At 43.2% G+C, this 15,488-nt stretch overlaps 1 protein-coding gene across 1 annotated transcript in view; it reads left to right on the forward strand.

Annotated features, from left to right (window-relative positions):
• LOC141205548 (uncharacterized) overlaps positions 1-14,629 on the forward strand; it is a 94,201-nt gene extending 79,572 nt beyond the window's left edge. Inside the window, exon 9 of the mRNA XM_073664114.1 lies at positions 14,034-14,629. Within this exon, the coding sequence (XP_073520215.1) occupies positions 14,034-14,614 (581 nt within the window). The 3' untranslated portion in view covers positions 14,615-14,629. The remainder of the gene's footprint in view (positions 1-14,033) is intronic.
• The last annotated feature ends 859 nt before the right edge of the window (positions 14,630-15,488 follow it).

Below are 15,488 nucleotides of genomic sequence, written 5' to 3' on the forward strand. Positions count from 1 at the left end.
GCTGCATGTTTAAAAAAAATTGCACTGCTCAAAAAATTCTTAGTTTGCTAAAATTGAGAATTTTTTTCTGTTCAGGAAGTTTCATTCTTGGGGTCATTTTATCGGCTGATGGGTTTACGATGGATCCTGGGAAGGTGAAAGCCATAATAGATTGGGTCCAACCTAGTGACCTGAAAGTGTGGCAACGTTTTCTAGGATTCGCCAACTATTATAAGATATTTCTTAGGGGTTTTTTCCGATTGCTAAACCTCTTACTGACCTCACACGTACGGGGCGGATATCAAGGTTTAGCCAACGAATGTTATGAGGGATTTTGAATAATTGAAAGAGTGTTTTATGTCTGCATTAGGGATGAGCGAATGCGCTCGGTTATACCCGGATATCACTCGAGTATCTGGGGGCTTGGATGTGCTTGTTACTTGGTGAGCATTAGCCAGTGTTCGAATTTGAAACTCTAATCCCCGCCCCTGCATATTTGGCTTCTGTTACACAACCAATAAACATGCGGGGATTGCCTGCGGTCACTGTAATGCCTTAGCCATCTTGGTAGTACCATTACTGAGATTGGTTGGCCGTATTATATCATTAGAGGTATAAAAGGACAGGCGGCGCTAGGCTTGGCACACTGACGCCATTTCACAGCTCAGGGACAGTTCTTATTGGAGTGAAAGAATGCTTGTCCAGGACTTTAATGAATCAGACACCTCTAGTGTTGATACTGGCGCTGTAGCTGAACTATCATACTAACAGTCTTTGTAAGTGCTAATTATGTGCTTTGCTGTTTGTATCAGATACATTCTGCATTTAGCCTAGAGATAGTGGCTAAGTACAGTCTTTAGGCAGGGCTTAGGGCTTTGCAGTCCATTGCTAAATATATAGCTGAGGCAGTTGACCACATTCTTTTTTGGGGGGGTTGAAAACATTTACTATATTGTCATTCATAGAGTATTACGTGCTTTGTGGTAGATTTTGGTGTTATATAACACTCCAAAAAAGCGTTGAATTTTTTTTCTGAATTCAATTATTTATCCATAGAGTATTACGTGCTTTGTGATACAAATCAGTGTTACCTAACCCTCCAAAAAAGCATTGACATTTTTTTTCTGGGTTCAATTACTCACCCATAGAGTATTACAAGCTATGTGGTACATTTCGGTGGTAGTAAACTCAAATAAAGCACTTTGACTACTGCAGGTGACCATTTTTTCTTAATTAAAGATGAACTTGGTTTCAAGAGACCTAGACATTTTCTTTACTTAGTCAACGCATTTCAAAGTACTACAGACTTCTTCATCAGGACAAAAAAAACTTCTTTTCTGTACTTTATGTGGTGATAACGTTGGAATTCTTCACAAACGATAGTAGGAAATAAATGGTCCTTACGACTTACCATGGCATGTGAAAGTTTGGGCACCCCTGGTCAAAATTAGTGTTATTGTGAATATTGATGAGCAAATATGTTGAAAATCCGATCTCAATTTTAAGTTCTGCACGAGTGTGGCACATTCGGATTCGTGTTCACAAAGGCGAGCATTTTTACTTAAATTCAGGAAAATTGGCAACGTTCAGCGAATAAGTGCAGAAACTTGATTGCGGGGCAACTACAAGATTTTTAACAGTTTGGTTAGCTTAGTGCTTGCTTATTATGAGTGGGGGGCGTGTTAAATGAGTGGAAGGGGGGTGGGGAGACCGCAGAAGAGGTCAGAGCAGCGGAGCGCTTGTAATCTTTTTTTTTTCCTGTAACTTTAAGTGAGGAAAGTGCGGCTAGCCAATCAGAGCACAGGAAGCATCCACACTGTCCAGACACAAGGGCTTCTGCCATTGGCTGCTAAAATCACATGTCCTCTCTATATAAAGAGCAGCCATGTTCCCTCAGCGCCATTCAGCCACGTTCCCAAGCGCATGTCACTGCTGCCAGACCCTCCTGCTGAATATGCTCCTGTTTAATGAGAGATTTTAGCTAGATAGATGAGGGCTTGTTTGGAAGTCAGATAGCGTAGATAAGTCCTCTGCTGTGTGCCTGTGAAATCAACCTTGCAGCACTTTTTTTTTTTCTTATGCAATTACTGAGATTCAGACAGAAACAGAAGGGCCCATGGCATAGAACTGTGTTGTGCACTGCTTGTATTGTGCGGTATGCACGAGTATCCCATATATACAGTACAGACCAAAAGTTTGGACACACCTCATTTAAAGATTTTTCTGTATTTTCATGACTATGAAAATTGTACATTCACACTGAAGGCATCAAAATGATGAATTAACACATGTGGAATTATATACTTAACAAAAAAGTGTGAAACAACTGAAAATATGTCTTATATTCTAGGTCCTTCAAAGTAGCCACCTTTTGCTTTGATGACTGCTTTGCACACTCTTGGCATTCTCTTGATGAGCTTCAAGAGGTAGTCACCGGAAATGGTCTTCCAACAATCTTGAAGGAGTTCCCAGAGATGCTTAGCACTTGTTGGCCCTTTTGCCTTCACTCTGCAGTCCAGCTCACCCCAAACCATCTCGATTGGGTTCAGGTCTGGTGACTGTGGAGGCCAGGCATCTGGCGTAGCACCCCATCACTCTCCTTCTTGGTCAAATAGCCCTTACACAGCCTGGAGGTGTATTTGGGGTCATTGTCCTGTTGAAAAATAAATGATAGTCCAACTAAACGCAAACCGGATGGAATAGCATGACGCTGCAAGATGCTGTGGTAGCCATGCTGGTTCAGTATGCCTTCAATTTTGAATAAATCCCCAACAGTGTCACCAGCAAAGCACCACCCACACCATCACACCTCCTCCTCCATGCTTCACGGTGTGAACCAAGCATGTAGAGTCCATCCGTTCACCTTTTCTGCGTCGCACAAAGACACGGTGGTTGGACCAAAGATCTCAAATTTGGACTCATCAGACCAAAGCACAGATTTCCACTGGTCTAATGTCCATTCCTTGTGTTCTTTAGCCCAAACATGTCTCTTCTACTTGTTGCCTGTCCTTAGCAGTGGTTTCCTAGCAGCTATTATACCATGAAGGCCTGCTGCACAAAGTCTCCTCTTAACAGTTGTTGAAGAGATGTGTCTGCTGCTAGAACTCTGTGTGGCATTGACCTGGTCTCTAATCTGAGCTGCTGTTAACCTGCGATTTCTGAGGCTGGTCATTCGGATAAACTTATCCTCAGAAGCAGAGGTGACTCTTGGTCTTCCTTTCCTGGGGCGGTCCTCATGTGAGCCAGTTTCTTTGTAGCGCTTGATGGTTTTTGCAACTGGACTTGGGGACACATTCAAAGTTTTCCCAATTTTTCGCACTGACTGACCTTCATTTCTTAAAGTAATGATTGCCACTCATTTTTCTTTACTTAGCTGCTTTTTTCTTGCCATAATACAAATTCTAACAGTCTATTCAGTAGGACTATCAGCTGTGTATCCTCCAGACTTCTGCACAACACAACTGATGGTCCCAACCCCATTTATAAGGCAAGAAATCCCACTTATTAAACCTGACAGGGCACACCTGTGAAGTGAAAACCATTTCCGGTGACTACCTCTTGAAGCTCATCAAGAGAATGCCAAGATTGTGCAAAGCAGTCATCAAAGCAAAAGGTGGCTACTTTGAAGAACCTAGAATATCAGACATATTTTCAGTTGTTTCACACTTTTTTGTTAAGTATATAATTCCACATGTGGTAATTCATAGTTTTGATGCCTTCAGTGTGAATGTACAATTTTCATAGTCATGAAAATACAAAAAATCTTTAAATGAGAAGGTGTTTCCAAACTTTTGGTCTGTACTGTATATATTTTTACACTTGCTAATGTGATAACGCAAGCAAGCCCTTGTAGCCCAACTTTTGATTTTGTGGGGTTGAAATTCAGCTGGATGCAGACTTTTTTTCATTTACTAATGTGATAGTGCAAGCTATAGTAGCCCACTTTGTCATTTTTTGCTGGGTGAAATTCAGCTGTATGCACAGTAAAAAAAAAATATTTTTTCTGTTGCTACGCAGAGTCCACAAAAGTATTTTTATCTGTCGCAAACGTGATACACTCTGCTAAAAGCCACCTACTACTTTAGTGGCATTGAACTTCAGCTGTTTTCAGGGTAAAAAAAATAGATTTTTTTCTCTTGCTAGGCAGAGTCCAAAAAATATTTTTTTCTGTGACAAACTTGATACACTCTGCTATAAGCCAGCTACTACTTTAGAGGCGGTGAACTTCTGTTATTTTCAGAGTAAAAAAATAGATGTTTTCTGTAGCTAGCCAGAGAACAAAACATATTTTTTTCTTTTTCTCTTGCAAACGTGTTACACTCTGCTATAAGCCACCTAATCCTTTAGTGGTGGTGAAATTCAGCTGTATGAAGAACTTATGCAAAGTAAAAAAATCTATTTTTTGCTGTTTCTAATGTTATGATAAATATTTGTACTTTAATATAATAATAACAACAATTTTTAGTTATATAGCGCCATCATATTCCGCAGCACTTGGAAGTCCTTTGGAAGTGCATTGAGCTGTAGGTTGGATTGCTGATAAAGGTGAAAAAAAAAACTCTTTAAATCTTCTTCTATAGCGAGTGTGAACGAGCTGAGTGTGGCCGGAGCGTAAGTGCAAAAGGAAGTAAGTGTGTGACTTGTGATTTAGTGACTTTGGATTCAAGGAATTTGGAAGGGAGGAATTTGGACGAAATTGCTATCTGTATTTTATTAATTCTTTACATTTCTTTTTTACTTAAATTTTCTGTCTAGTGCAATCCCAATTAGGAAATGAGCTCCATAATTGACAATGCTATCCAGTGTACATCTTGCCACATGTATGCAATCCTTGGAACAGCCGGTCATGGGTGCATACTGCTGTGTGAGATGTGCGCATCTTGTGCGTTTGGAAGCCCAGGTTCTGGATCTAAATGAGCAGCTGGCAACACTGAGATCCATTGACAATATGGAAAGGAGTCTGCTGCTCACTGGGGTAGGTGTGGGGGAGGGTGGTAGTAGGGAGCTTCAGGACAGTGAGGCAGCTAGCTGGGTGACAAGTTAGAAGGGGAGGTAGAGGGAAGAGTGCCAGGGTGGCTAGTCCTGATCTGGCACACCCCATAAAGTTTGCAAAGTTGGCAAATGAGGGGGGTGTCAGTACAGGGGTAGCACTGCTGCAGCAAGGCATGTCCTCCCAGTAAGGGGGGAAATAAGAGAGCGGGGCAGGCCAGGCAGGTTCTGGTAGTGGGGGACTCAATTATTAGGGGAACAGAAAGGGCTATCTGTAACAAAAACAGGGATTTTCGAACAGTGTGCTGCCTACCTGGCTCTGGAGTCCGGCACATCGCCGATTGGGTTGACAGATTAATGGGAGGGGCTGGTGAGGACCCAGCAGTCATGGTGCACATTGGCAAAAATGACAAAGTTAGAGGTAGGTGGAAGGTCCTTAAAGATGATTTCAGGGAATTAAGCTGCAAGCTTAAAGCAAGGACCTCCAAGGTGGTATTCTCTGAAATACTGCCTGTACCACGTGCCATGCCAGAGAGGCAATGGAAGATTAGGGAGATAAATAAGTGCCTCAGGAATTGGTGTAGGAAGGAGGGGTTTGGGTTCCTGGAGAACTGGGCCGACTTCTCATTTGGCTACAGGTTCTACGCTAGGGACGGGCTGCACCTCAATGGGGAGGGTGCAGCTGTGCTGGGGGAGAAAATGGCTAGAAGGTTCGAAAAGTGTTTAAACTAGGGATTGGGGGGAGGGTATTCATTTTATAGGTGGGGCAGATAGTGCAGATAGTGACCTAGAGCACAAATAAAGAAATTGGGGGTGGAGTTAGAACAGTCAAAATAGTAAGAAGGAATAGAGGTACAGAGAGATACATAAAATGCATGTACACTAACGCCAGAAGCCTCACCAACAAAATGGAGGAATTAGAATTTTGTTGGAAAATAATTATGACATGGTGGGGATATCTGAGACATGGCTGGACGACAGCCATGACTTGGCTGTTAATTTACAGGGCTATAGTCTGTTCAGAAATGACCATACAAACAAGCGAGGGGCGGGTGTATATTTATATGTAAAATCACCCTTAAAACCCATCTTGCGTGAGAATATATGTGAATCTAATGAAAACGTAGAGTCCCCATGGGTGGAGATAAGGGGAGGGGGAAAAAATAATAAATTACTGATAGGGGTTTGTTGTAAGTCTGCAAAAATAATGGAAGCAGCGGAGAATATCCTCATAAAGCAAATAGATGAAGCAGCGACTCAAGGAGAAGTCATTATTATCGGGGACTTCAACTACCCTGAAATACATTGGGGACAGAAACCTGTAGTTCCAGCAAAGGTAATAGGTTTTTGACAACTATGAGAGACAATTACCTTTCACAACTGGTTCAGGACCCAACAAGAAGGGGGACACTGCTAGACCTAATATTAACCAACAGGCCAGACCGCATATCAAATAAACGAGTTGGGGGTCACTTGGGTATTAGTGATCAAAAAATAATAAGCTTTCATGTATCTTTTAATAAGATGTGTAGTAGAAGGGTTACAAGGACATTACACTTCAGGAAGGCAAATTTCCAACGGTTGAGAGATAATCTTAGTGCAATAAACTGGGACGATATCCTGAGACATAAAACTACACAAAGCAAATGGGAGACATTTATTAGCATCCTGAATAGGACCTGTGCACAATATATACCCTATGGGAATAAACATGCTAGAAATAGGAGGAAACCACTATGGCTGAATAGAGCTGTAAGGGGCGCAATAAGTGACAAAAAGAAAGCATTTATAGAACTAAAGCAAGTAGGTAATGATGAGGCATTAAATAAATACAGAATAAATACAGAAAATTAAATAAATTCTGTAAAAACCAAATCAAGGCAGCAAAGATTAAGATAGAGAGAATCATTGCCAGAGAAAGTAAAAATAATCCCAAAATATTCTTTAACTACATAAATAGTAAAAAATGATAGTGTTGGCCCCCTTAAAAATAGTCTGGGTGAAATGGTGGATGAGGATGAGGAAACAGCCAATATGCTAAATGATTTTTCTCAACAATATTTACACAAGAAAATCACATGACAGAAAACATGATCAGTGATAACCAAAATTCTCCATTAAATGTCACTTGCTTAACCCAGCAGGAAGTATGGCGGCGTCTAAAAATCACTAAAGTTGACAAATCCCCGGGCCCAGATGGGATACACCCGCGAGTACTGCAGGAATTAAGTAACGTCATAGATAGACCATTATTTTTAATCTTTAAAGATTCCATAATAACAGGGTCTGTACCTCAGGACTGGCGTATAGCAAATGTGGTGCCAATATTCAAAAAGGGGACAAAAACTGAACTTGGAAATTAAAAGGCCGGTAAGCTTAACGTCTACTGTGGGTAAAATCCTGGAGGGTTTCCTAAGAGATGCTATACTAGAGTATCTGAAGAAGAATAACCTCATGACCCAATATCAAAATGGGTTTACGAGGGACCGTTTCTGTCAAACTAATCTGATCAGCTTTTATGAGGAGGCAAGTTCCGGACTGGACCGAGGAAATGCAGTGGATGTTGTGTATATGGACTTTTCAAAAGCTTTTGATACGGTTCCACACAAAAGGTTGATACATAAAATGAGAACAATGGGGATAGGGGAAAATATATGTATGTGGGTTAAGAATTGGCTCAGTGATAGGAAACAAAGGGTTGTTATTAATGGAAAACACTCAGACTGGGTCTCAGTTAACAGTGGGGTACCACAGGGGTCAGTATTGGGCCCGCTTCTTTTTAACATATTTATTAATGACCTTGTAGGGGGCATACAGAGTAATATTTCAATATTTGCAGATGACACTAAACTCTGCAGGGTAATCAATACAGAGGAGGACAATTTTATATTACAGGAGGATCTATGTAAACTAGAAGCTTGGGCTGATAAATGGCAAATGAGCTTTAATGGGGATAAATGTAAGGTAATGCACTTGGGCAGAGGAAATAAAATGTATAATTATATGCTTAATTGTAAAACACTGGGCAAAACTGTCACTGAAAAAGACCTGGGTGTATTGGTGGACGACAAGCTCACGTTTGGTGGCCAGTGTCAGGCAGCTGCTGCAAAGGCAAATAAAATAATGGGATGCATTAAAAGAGGCATAGATGCTCATGAGGAGAACATAATTTTACCTCTATACAAGTCACTAGTGCGACCACACTTAGAATACTGTGTACAGTTCTGGTCTCCGGTGTATAAGAAAGACATAGCTGAACTAGAATTGGTGCAGAGAAGAGCAACCAAGGTTGTTAGAAGACTGGGGGGTCTGCAATACCAAGACAGGTTATTACACTTGGGGTTATTTAGTTTGGAAAAACGAATGCTTAGGGGTAATCTTATTACTATGTACAAGTATATGAGGGGACAGTACAAAGACCTTTCTACTGATCTTTTTACTCTGAGGCCTGAGACAGGGACAAGGGGGCATCATCTACGTCTGGAGGAAAGAAGGTTTAATCATAATCACAGACGGGGATTTTTACTGTAAGAGCAGTGAGACTATGGAACTCTCTGCCGCATGATGTTGTAATGAGTGATTCACTACTAAAATTTAAGAAGGGCCTGGATTCCTTTCTTGAAAAGTATAATATTACCGGTTATGTATACTAGATTCCTTGATAGGGCGTTGATCCAGGAAACTAGTCTGATTGCCGTATGTGGAGTCAGGAAGGAATTTTTTTTCCCCAATGTGGAGCTTAGTGTTTGCCACATGGTTTTTTTTTGCCTTCCTCTGGATCAACATGTTAGGCTATGGGTTAACTAGATGGACTTAGTCTTCCTTCAACCTTAAAAACTATGTTACTAGGTTACATCTGGGCCAATAGAACCTCCGCACAACCCGTTCTAAAGTTTTATCCACGTCCAAATGGTCAAGACATGTGCATGGACCATGTTCATCTTCCTCCGTCTACATGGTCATGGTGCCAACAATTGCTCCACTATTTCCTCTCTGACCTTAGTAACCCTGTACAATAAGTCCCCACTCAACATAAAATAGGGAAACCTGGTGTCAGCCCCTGGCTCTTGCGCTATACCGTTTAAGACGGTTACATTATTGAATTCCTCCTTTAGAGTTAGCTCCCAATCCTGGGCAGACCCAACATTTTTGCTGGTCACCCCTAAATCTGATATGTTAGCCCCAAGGGTCACTACCTCGTCATCCCCCACAAGGACATAGAAGGGAAACCTGTCAGACTCTGAGTGTGGTGACAGTTCTTTAGGGGCGACCCGTCTCTTAATCGAGCACTGTCACCCTCCCCCAAAAGTCCTAAAACAAACAAAAGTCCTGACCTATAATAATGGGGTGCAGTAAGTCCTAGACCATGCCAATCTCATGAGACTCAGTATCTGGGCACATTTCAATGTCCACTCTGGCCACTGGATAGTCTTTAGCATCCTCGTGAAAGCAATTGACGTCAACCTTCTTCCCAGGGATAAGCTGGAGAGGAAATGTGGCCCTCACAAGGGTCACCAAACTTCCTGAGCCTAGCAGTCCAGGCACTTGCTGACCATTCCCCATTACAGGACAAGCTTGTGGCCCCTTGTTGTGTGGAAAGTTCGCACTGCAATCTGGATACACATAGTATGAACAGTGGCGACCCAGGCTACAGTCCATCTGCTTGGAGGTCAGGGGACTACAGGGGGCTATATGGCCTGGGCTGTGACATTTCCAGCATATAATATTGCCAGCTGGGACCTTTGGCATACCTGCACTGACCCTTTGGACCTTGGACACCCAACCTCTTTTTGGGTCTCAGCCCCCTCTTGGGACCTCCAGTGTGGAGTAGGTTGCCTCCTCAAGGAACCATCGACCCCCTGATATCTTTTGAACAGTCTGACCAGGTCATTGGCATTTCGGGGATCACCCTGGGCAACCCAAGTCTGTATTGGCCTCGGAAAGGAGTGCACAAACTAGTACATTACCACTTGCTCTACCATCTGCGCAGGGGTAGAGGACTTTGCCTGCAACCATTTTTGGACGTGGTTCAGCAAATCAAACATTTGGTAGCGAGGGGGTTTGTCACTGTGATATGCCCAGCGGTGGACCCGTTGTACCCTGACATTGTCACTCTCAAGCACGTCTTTTAAGGCTAAGTCATAGTAGGCCTTCTGGAGCTCCCCCGTTAAGTATGGCACCAGCACTTTTGCCCATTGCTCTGGCTAGAGTTTCTCCCTCTCAGCGACCCTTTCAAAAATGGTCAAAAAGGCCTGTATGTGGTCACCCTTGGTCATTTTCTGCAGGACTCTCCTTACCGCCTTCAGGATGGGAAAATCATCAGCTGACCTTTGAGTCGAATCAGCTGCCATGCCACAAAACTCTGTTGCATAAGCAGCTTATTTGTCTCCTGTTACGCCAGCTGTTGTTGGTACTGCTGCTGCAGCTGGGCTTGTACCAGGTGTTTCACTAGGTTCTCCATGCTATCTGACGTTATTTGCTGGCTTATGGCCGCCTTTGCCTAGGGCATGCAGGACCTCTGTAGCAGTCACACGTGTTCCCTGGGAACGCTGCCCGTATTTCTAACACCAATTGTGGGAATGCTACTCACTTTGGTGCGTGGTGAAGCAACACGGGAACCGTTTCCATCCATATGTCCTTGCTGGGTTATTGGTTCTTCATAAACCACATCACAAGCAAAGGAAAAGAAATGGCCTTTCAATGCAGGCAAAACAAAGTAAACAGTTCCAACAATGGCACTTTAGAGACAGTCCAGTTTGGAGATGACACACGGGGGCCTTCTTACCTCCACACACACAGACCACGTGTCAAAACAAACAGACTCCATTTTACCCTATGGACCACACCCAGGGGTGGGTATGTGGGCAGCCAGGCCTACCCATCTCTCAAGCTGCCCCTAAAACCCTGGTCCAGAAGCACAAAACAAGCCTCTTAGTACTATGTGCACTAGAGCAATACTCCAGGTTTACATCACAGAGGACAACCACCTCTGTGATACATACCTCCCATCAACTATGTGTACGGAAGCCACATCACATCATCTTAGACCGAACAAGGAGTTAATGGCTGAAATACATACAAACATGTATACAGCCATAGTGAGGTAAATGGAGGTACATAGAAACTGACAGCTTCCTTCATGCACATACACTCCCATCATCATTCATCTTAGTGACACAGAACTCGCTCTATTCAGAGGGTGCAGATAGATAACTCGGGATATATTGATCAGAAGCTTCATGGTCAAGGTGAAGAGAGTCTTGATTTCTAGGATATTTGCTGCTTTATGGATTAATAAGTATTAATCTGTACACCTCGCACACACACGGCTCTGCTCCGTACACCTCGTACACACTTGGCTCCGCTCCGTACACCTCGTACACACACGGCTCTGCTCCGTACACCTCGTACACACGGCTCCGCTTCGTACACCTGGTACACACGCTTCTCCACTCCGCACACACGCACGTGGCTCCGCACACCTGGTACACACGCGGCTCCGCTCCGTACACCTGGTACACACGCGGCTCCGCTCCGTACGCCTCGTACACGCTCGGCTCCTCTCCGTACGCCTCGTACACGCGCGGCTACGCTCCGTACGCCTCGTACACGCGCGGCTACGCTCCGTACGCCTCGTACACGCGCGGCTACGCTCCGTACGCCTCGTACACGCGCGGCTACGCTCCGTACGCCTCGTACACGCGCGGCTACGCTCCGTACGCCTCGTACACGTGCGGCTACGCTCCGTACGCCTCGTACACGCGCGACTACGCTCCGTACGCCTCGTACACGCGCGACTACGCTCCGTACGCCTCGTACACGCGCGGCTCCGCTCCGTACGCCTCTTTAAAACTTTCAGTAGCTTGTTCAAGCACAGCATAAAACAATGTAAAGGCTATCAAAACAAATACTGCCCTTCTGGCATAATGGGAAAACAAAATAAAATATATAGCACAGTCAATACGCACAAGGTTAGCAAACACACCCAGTTAAGTTTAGCAACACACTAGTGCCTCCCTGGAGTTAGCCTCTTCAGACACACTGAACAGCTAATGATTCCAAAGGCTGGTTATTTATATCCCAGACCACACCCTGGGGTGGAGATATGGTGAATGACCTCCCACCCGCTCTATAGTCATAAAAAACCGAGCCCTCTAAAATGGCAGATTAACCCCTCTCAACACATAGTGTGCTGGAGAAAATCTTCTAGGTTTCAAATCACTGACACTAATAGCCTCAGTGAAACATTTCTCCCCTCCAGAACTTTGCCAGTGACTTTGTCACACTGTATATAGATAAATGTGAGACAATATAGAGATTAAAAATACACTTTATTAATCACAATTCAAATCACATAAAAATACAAAATGTCAAGAGGGATAAGGCTATGTGCCCACGTTGCGGACCTGAAGCATATTTTTTACGCTTCTCCCTGGCGGGAAAATCGCATGCGGATATTAAATGCGGTTTTCCCGCCAGGTAGAAGCGTTTGTGAGGCGTCTTTGCATGCGGGTTATCAAGCACTTCTCCAAGCATCACTTGGAAAAGTGCTTGACAACTTGTTCAGAATGGTAAAAAATAAAAAAATAAACTTTATACTCACCTTCTGATGCATTCTCTGCCCCGTCCGGAGTCTTGAGCGGCTCACGCTGTTGTGCAAGACCTGCGGTGACGTCATTGAGTCATGTGGTGGGTCACATGACTCAATGACGTGGCAGGTCCTTCAGACAACAGCGCGACGGAGGGAAAACATCAGAAGATAAGTATAAACTTTATTTTATTCTTTTTTTTACAGGTTCTTTGGTACCCAGGTCTGGATGAGAGTCTCCTCTCATCCAGACTTGGGTACCATCCGCACATTGATTCCGCTGCGCTTCCGCAAAATTAATGAACATGCTGCGGATTTTTGACCGCAGCATATACGCTGCGGAAAAATCCGCAGCATGGGCATTGACATTGCGGAATGCCATTGGGGACCATGGGGTGCGGATATACATGCGTTTTTCAAGCGTTTACGCTGCGGAAATTCCGCAGCATATACGCTTGAAAAACGCTACGTGGGCACACAGCCTAAATGTAATCACAAGACAATGGAATGGGGCATCTGGATGAGCCCTGGATAAGTCCTAAGCATACAGCCTTAAAGGGGTATTCTCACCTCCAAAATCCTATTCCAAAATATAGTAGGTGTAATAATAGAAATAGAAATATTAGAAATGTAGTATAGTTCTGATTCTCAATGTCGCTTACCCCATGTGCACGGTATTGCAGTAACTTAGTTGCTAGTGGTCATAAGCATGGATACCTAACTGTCACTGTATGAGTGGTAGTAAAAATGGATACCTAAGCTACTGCAATGGCCTGCAAATGGCGTAAGCAACATCAGAAGAACTATACTACATTTCTAATTGGAGATAATTGCTAATATTATTACACCTACTACATACTGGGATAGTTTCTCGGAGATGGGAATACCCGATCTTACATGTTTTTATGGCGTGTATTTTTATCTGTTGCTGTAGATTGTAATGTAATAAAGCTTATTTTTAATCCTCCCTTTATTGCCTCAAATGTTTCTGCCTGTATGTATTATGTTTGTCGCTTGGATGTTAGGGGTTCAGTACCATGGGATTTGTGAACAGATGGCTCACCACTGTCTTAGGTCATAGTTTCATTATACTTTGATTTGTATAGAATTATGTATAGGGAAATGTTATAAAATATAAGGCATTGATATTGAAAAATAATAAAATCAGATTTATTCTTGGCAGATGACTGTGGTGTCAAACCAGATACCCATGAAAAGCGTGCCATTATTCCAGCTATACCTCCAGCCCTTCAGAGCAGAAATCAGTCATCTGAGCCTTTTCAATCCATCATCTACTTGGATTCATCACAGACTGTTAAGCAAAATGAAAGCCAGAGAAGGGATGTCGAACATCAAATAATTCCCACAGGGAAGAAACCATTATCCTGTTCAGAATGTGGGAAATGTTTTGAACATAAATCTAAATTGCTTACACATCAGAGAATTCACACAGGAGAAAAGCCGTTTTCATGTTCAGAATGTGGGAAATGTTTTAACCATAAGTCAAATTTACATACACATTTCAGAAGTCACACAGGGGAGAAGCCATATTCATGTTCAGAATGTGGGAAATGTTTTATCCAGAGACAAGACCTTCTTAAACATGAAAGAATTCACACAGGGGAGAAGCCATATTCATGCCCAGAATGTGGGAAATGTTTCAACCAGAAATCACATTTCCTCATGCGTCAGCGAATTCACACAGGGGAGAAGCCATTTTCTTGTTCTGAATGTGGGAAATGTTTTTACCATACGTCAAATTTGCTTATACATTACAGAAGTCATACAGGGGAGAGGCCATATTCGTGTTTAGAATGTGGGAAATGTTTTATCCAGAAACCAGATCTTCGTAAACATCAAAGAATTCACACAGGAGAGAAGCCATATGCATGTTCAGAATGTGGGAAATGTTTTATCTACAAATCAGATCTTCTTAAACATCAAAGAACTCACACTGGAGAGAAGCCATATTCATGTCCAGAATGTAGGAAATGTTATGGTTGGAAGTCAAAACTTGTTGCACATCAGAGAACTCATACAGGGAAGGAACCATTTTAATGTTCAGAATGTGGGAAACATTCTTCTCGGGAATCATATCTTCTTCATCATCTAAAAATTCATGTAAGGTGTCAGAGACGACACTGGGGAGATCACACAATATCCCACCGCTGCCAACAATTTGTCAGGGAACGACAGGGACGAAACTGGGGAGATCAAACAATATTCCACCGCTGCCATCACATTGTCAGCATTGAGCAGGGATTCGCGAGCACACAACCCCGATTACTCACTACGTAGGTATCGGCAAGCGCCCAGTGAGCGTATGGCGTGCACACCTCCAGATTCCAACCCACGGAATATGTGTATACGCCGAGTATGGTTACTGCCATCTTCACGATAACCCACTTATTTTTTTAAATTCGCTGCCACCACTGACCGAGTTTGAAATATAATACAGGCCTGGTCGGACGCCTGTGTTCTGGTAGCGTATGGCTTCGGGGGAGGGAACGATTACAGAGCAAAAGAAACAGGACTATTAAATTTTATAATTAATTCAAAAGGGCAGTGTTTATGAAAAATATACAAGATTTTACAAATGGAGACAATACAATACATATGCAGTTACACAAAATAATAAGGATTAAGGAAGACTTACTATAAGATCGCAAAGACGATTCAGTGTAGCTGGAGGGGGGGCACCCCACTTATTACCTTGACCGTTATCGAAAGGGATCCATTGCTTATAGTCTCTATACCCCCTGGCAATGAATCCGGATCCATCCTCAGTGGGGTCTTTTATGCCGAAGGTTGGAGGCCGGCCCACACACCTCCTCTGCTGACATCATGTGAGCTGGGCTCCAGTCTTCACATTTTTATTAAAATCGCTAACTTCTGGGGTAAATTATCGCTCGTTGATTGCGGAAGCTTGCAA

Source organism: Phyllobates terribilis, unplaced genomic scaffold (genome assembly GCF_046119375.1).
Source record: "Phyllobates terribilis strain yellow unplaced genomic scaffold, ASM4611937v1 Scaffold_140__1_contigs__length_4765195, whole genome shotgun sequence".
NCBI lineage: Eukaryota > Metazoa > Chordata > Amphibia > Anura > Dendrobatidae > Phyllobates > Phyllobates terribilis.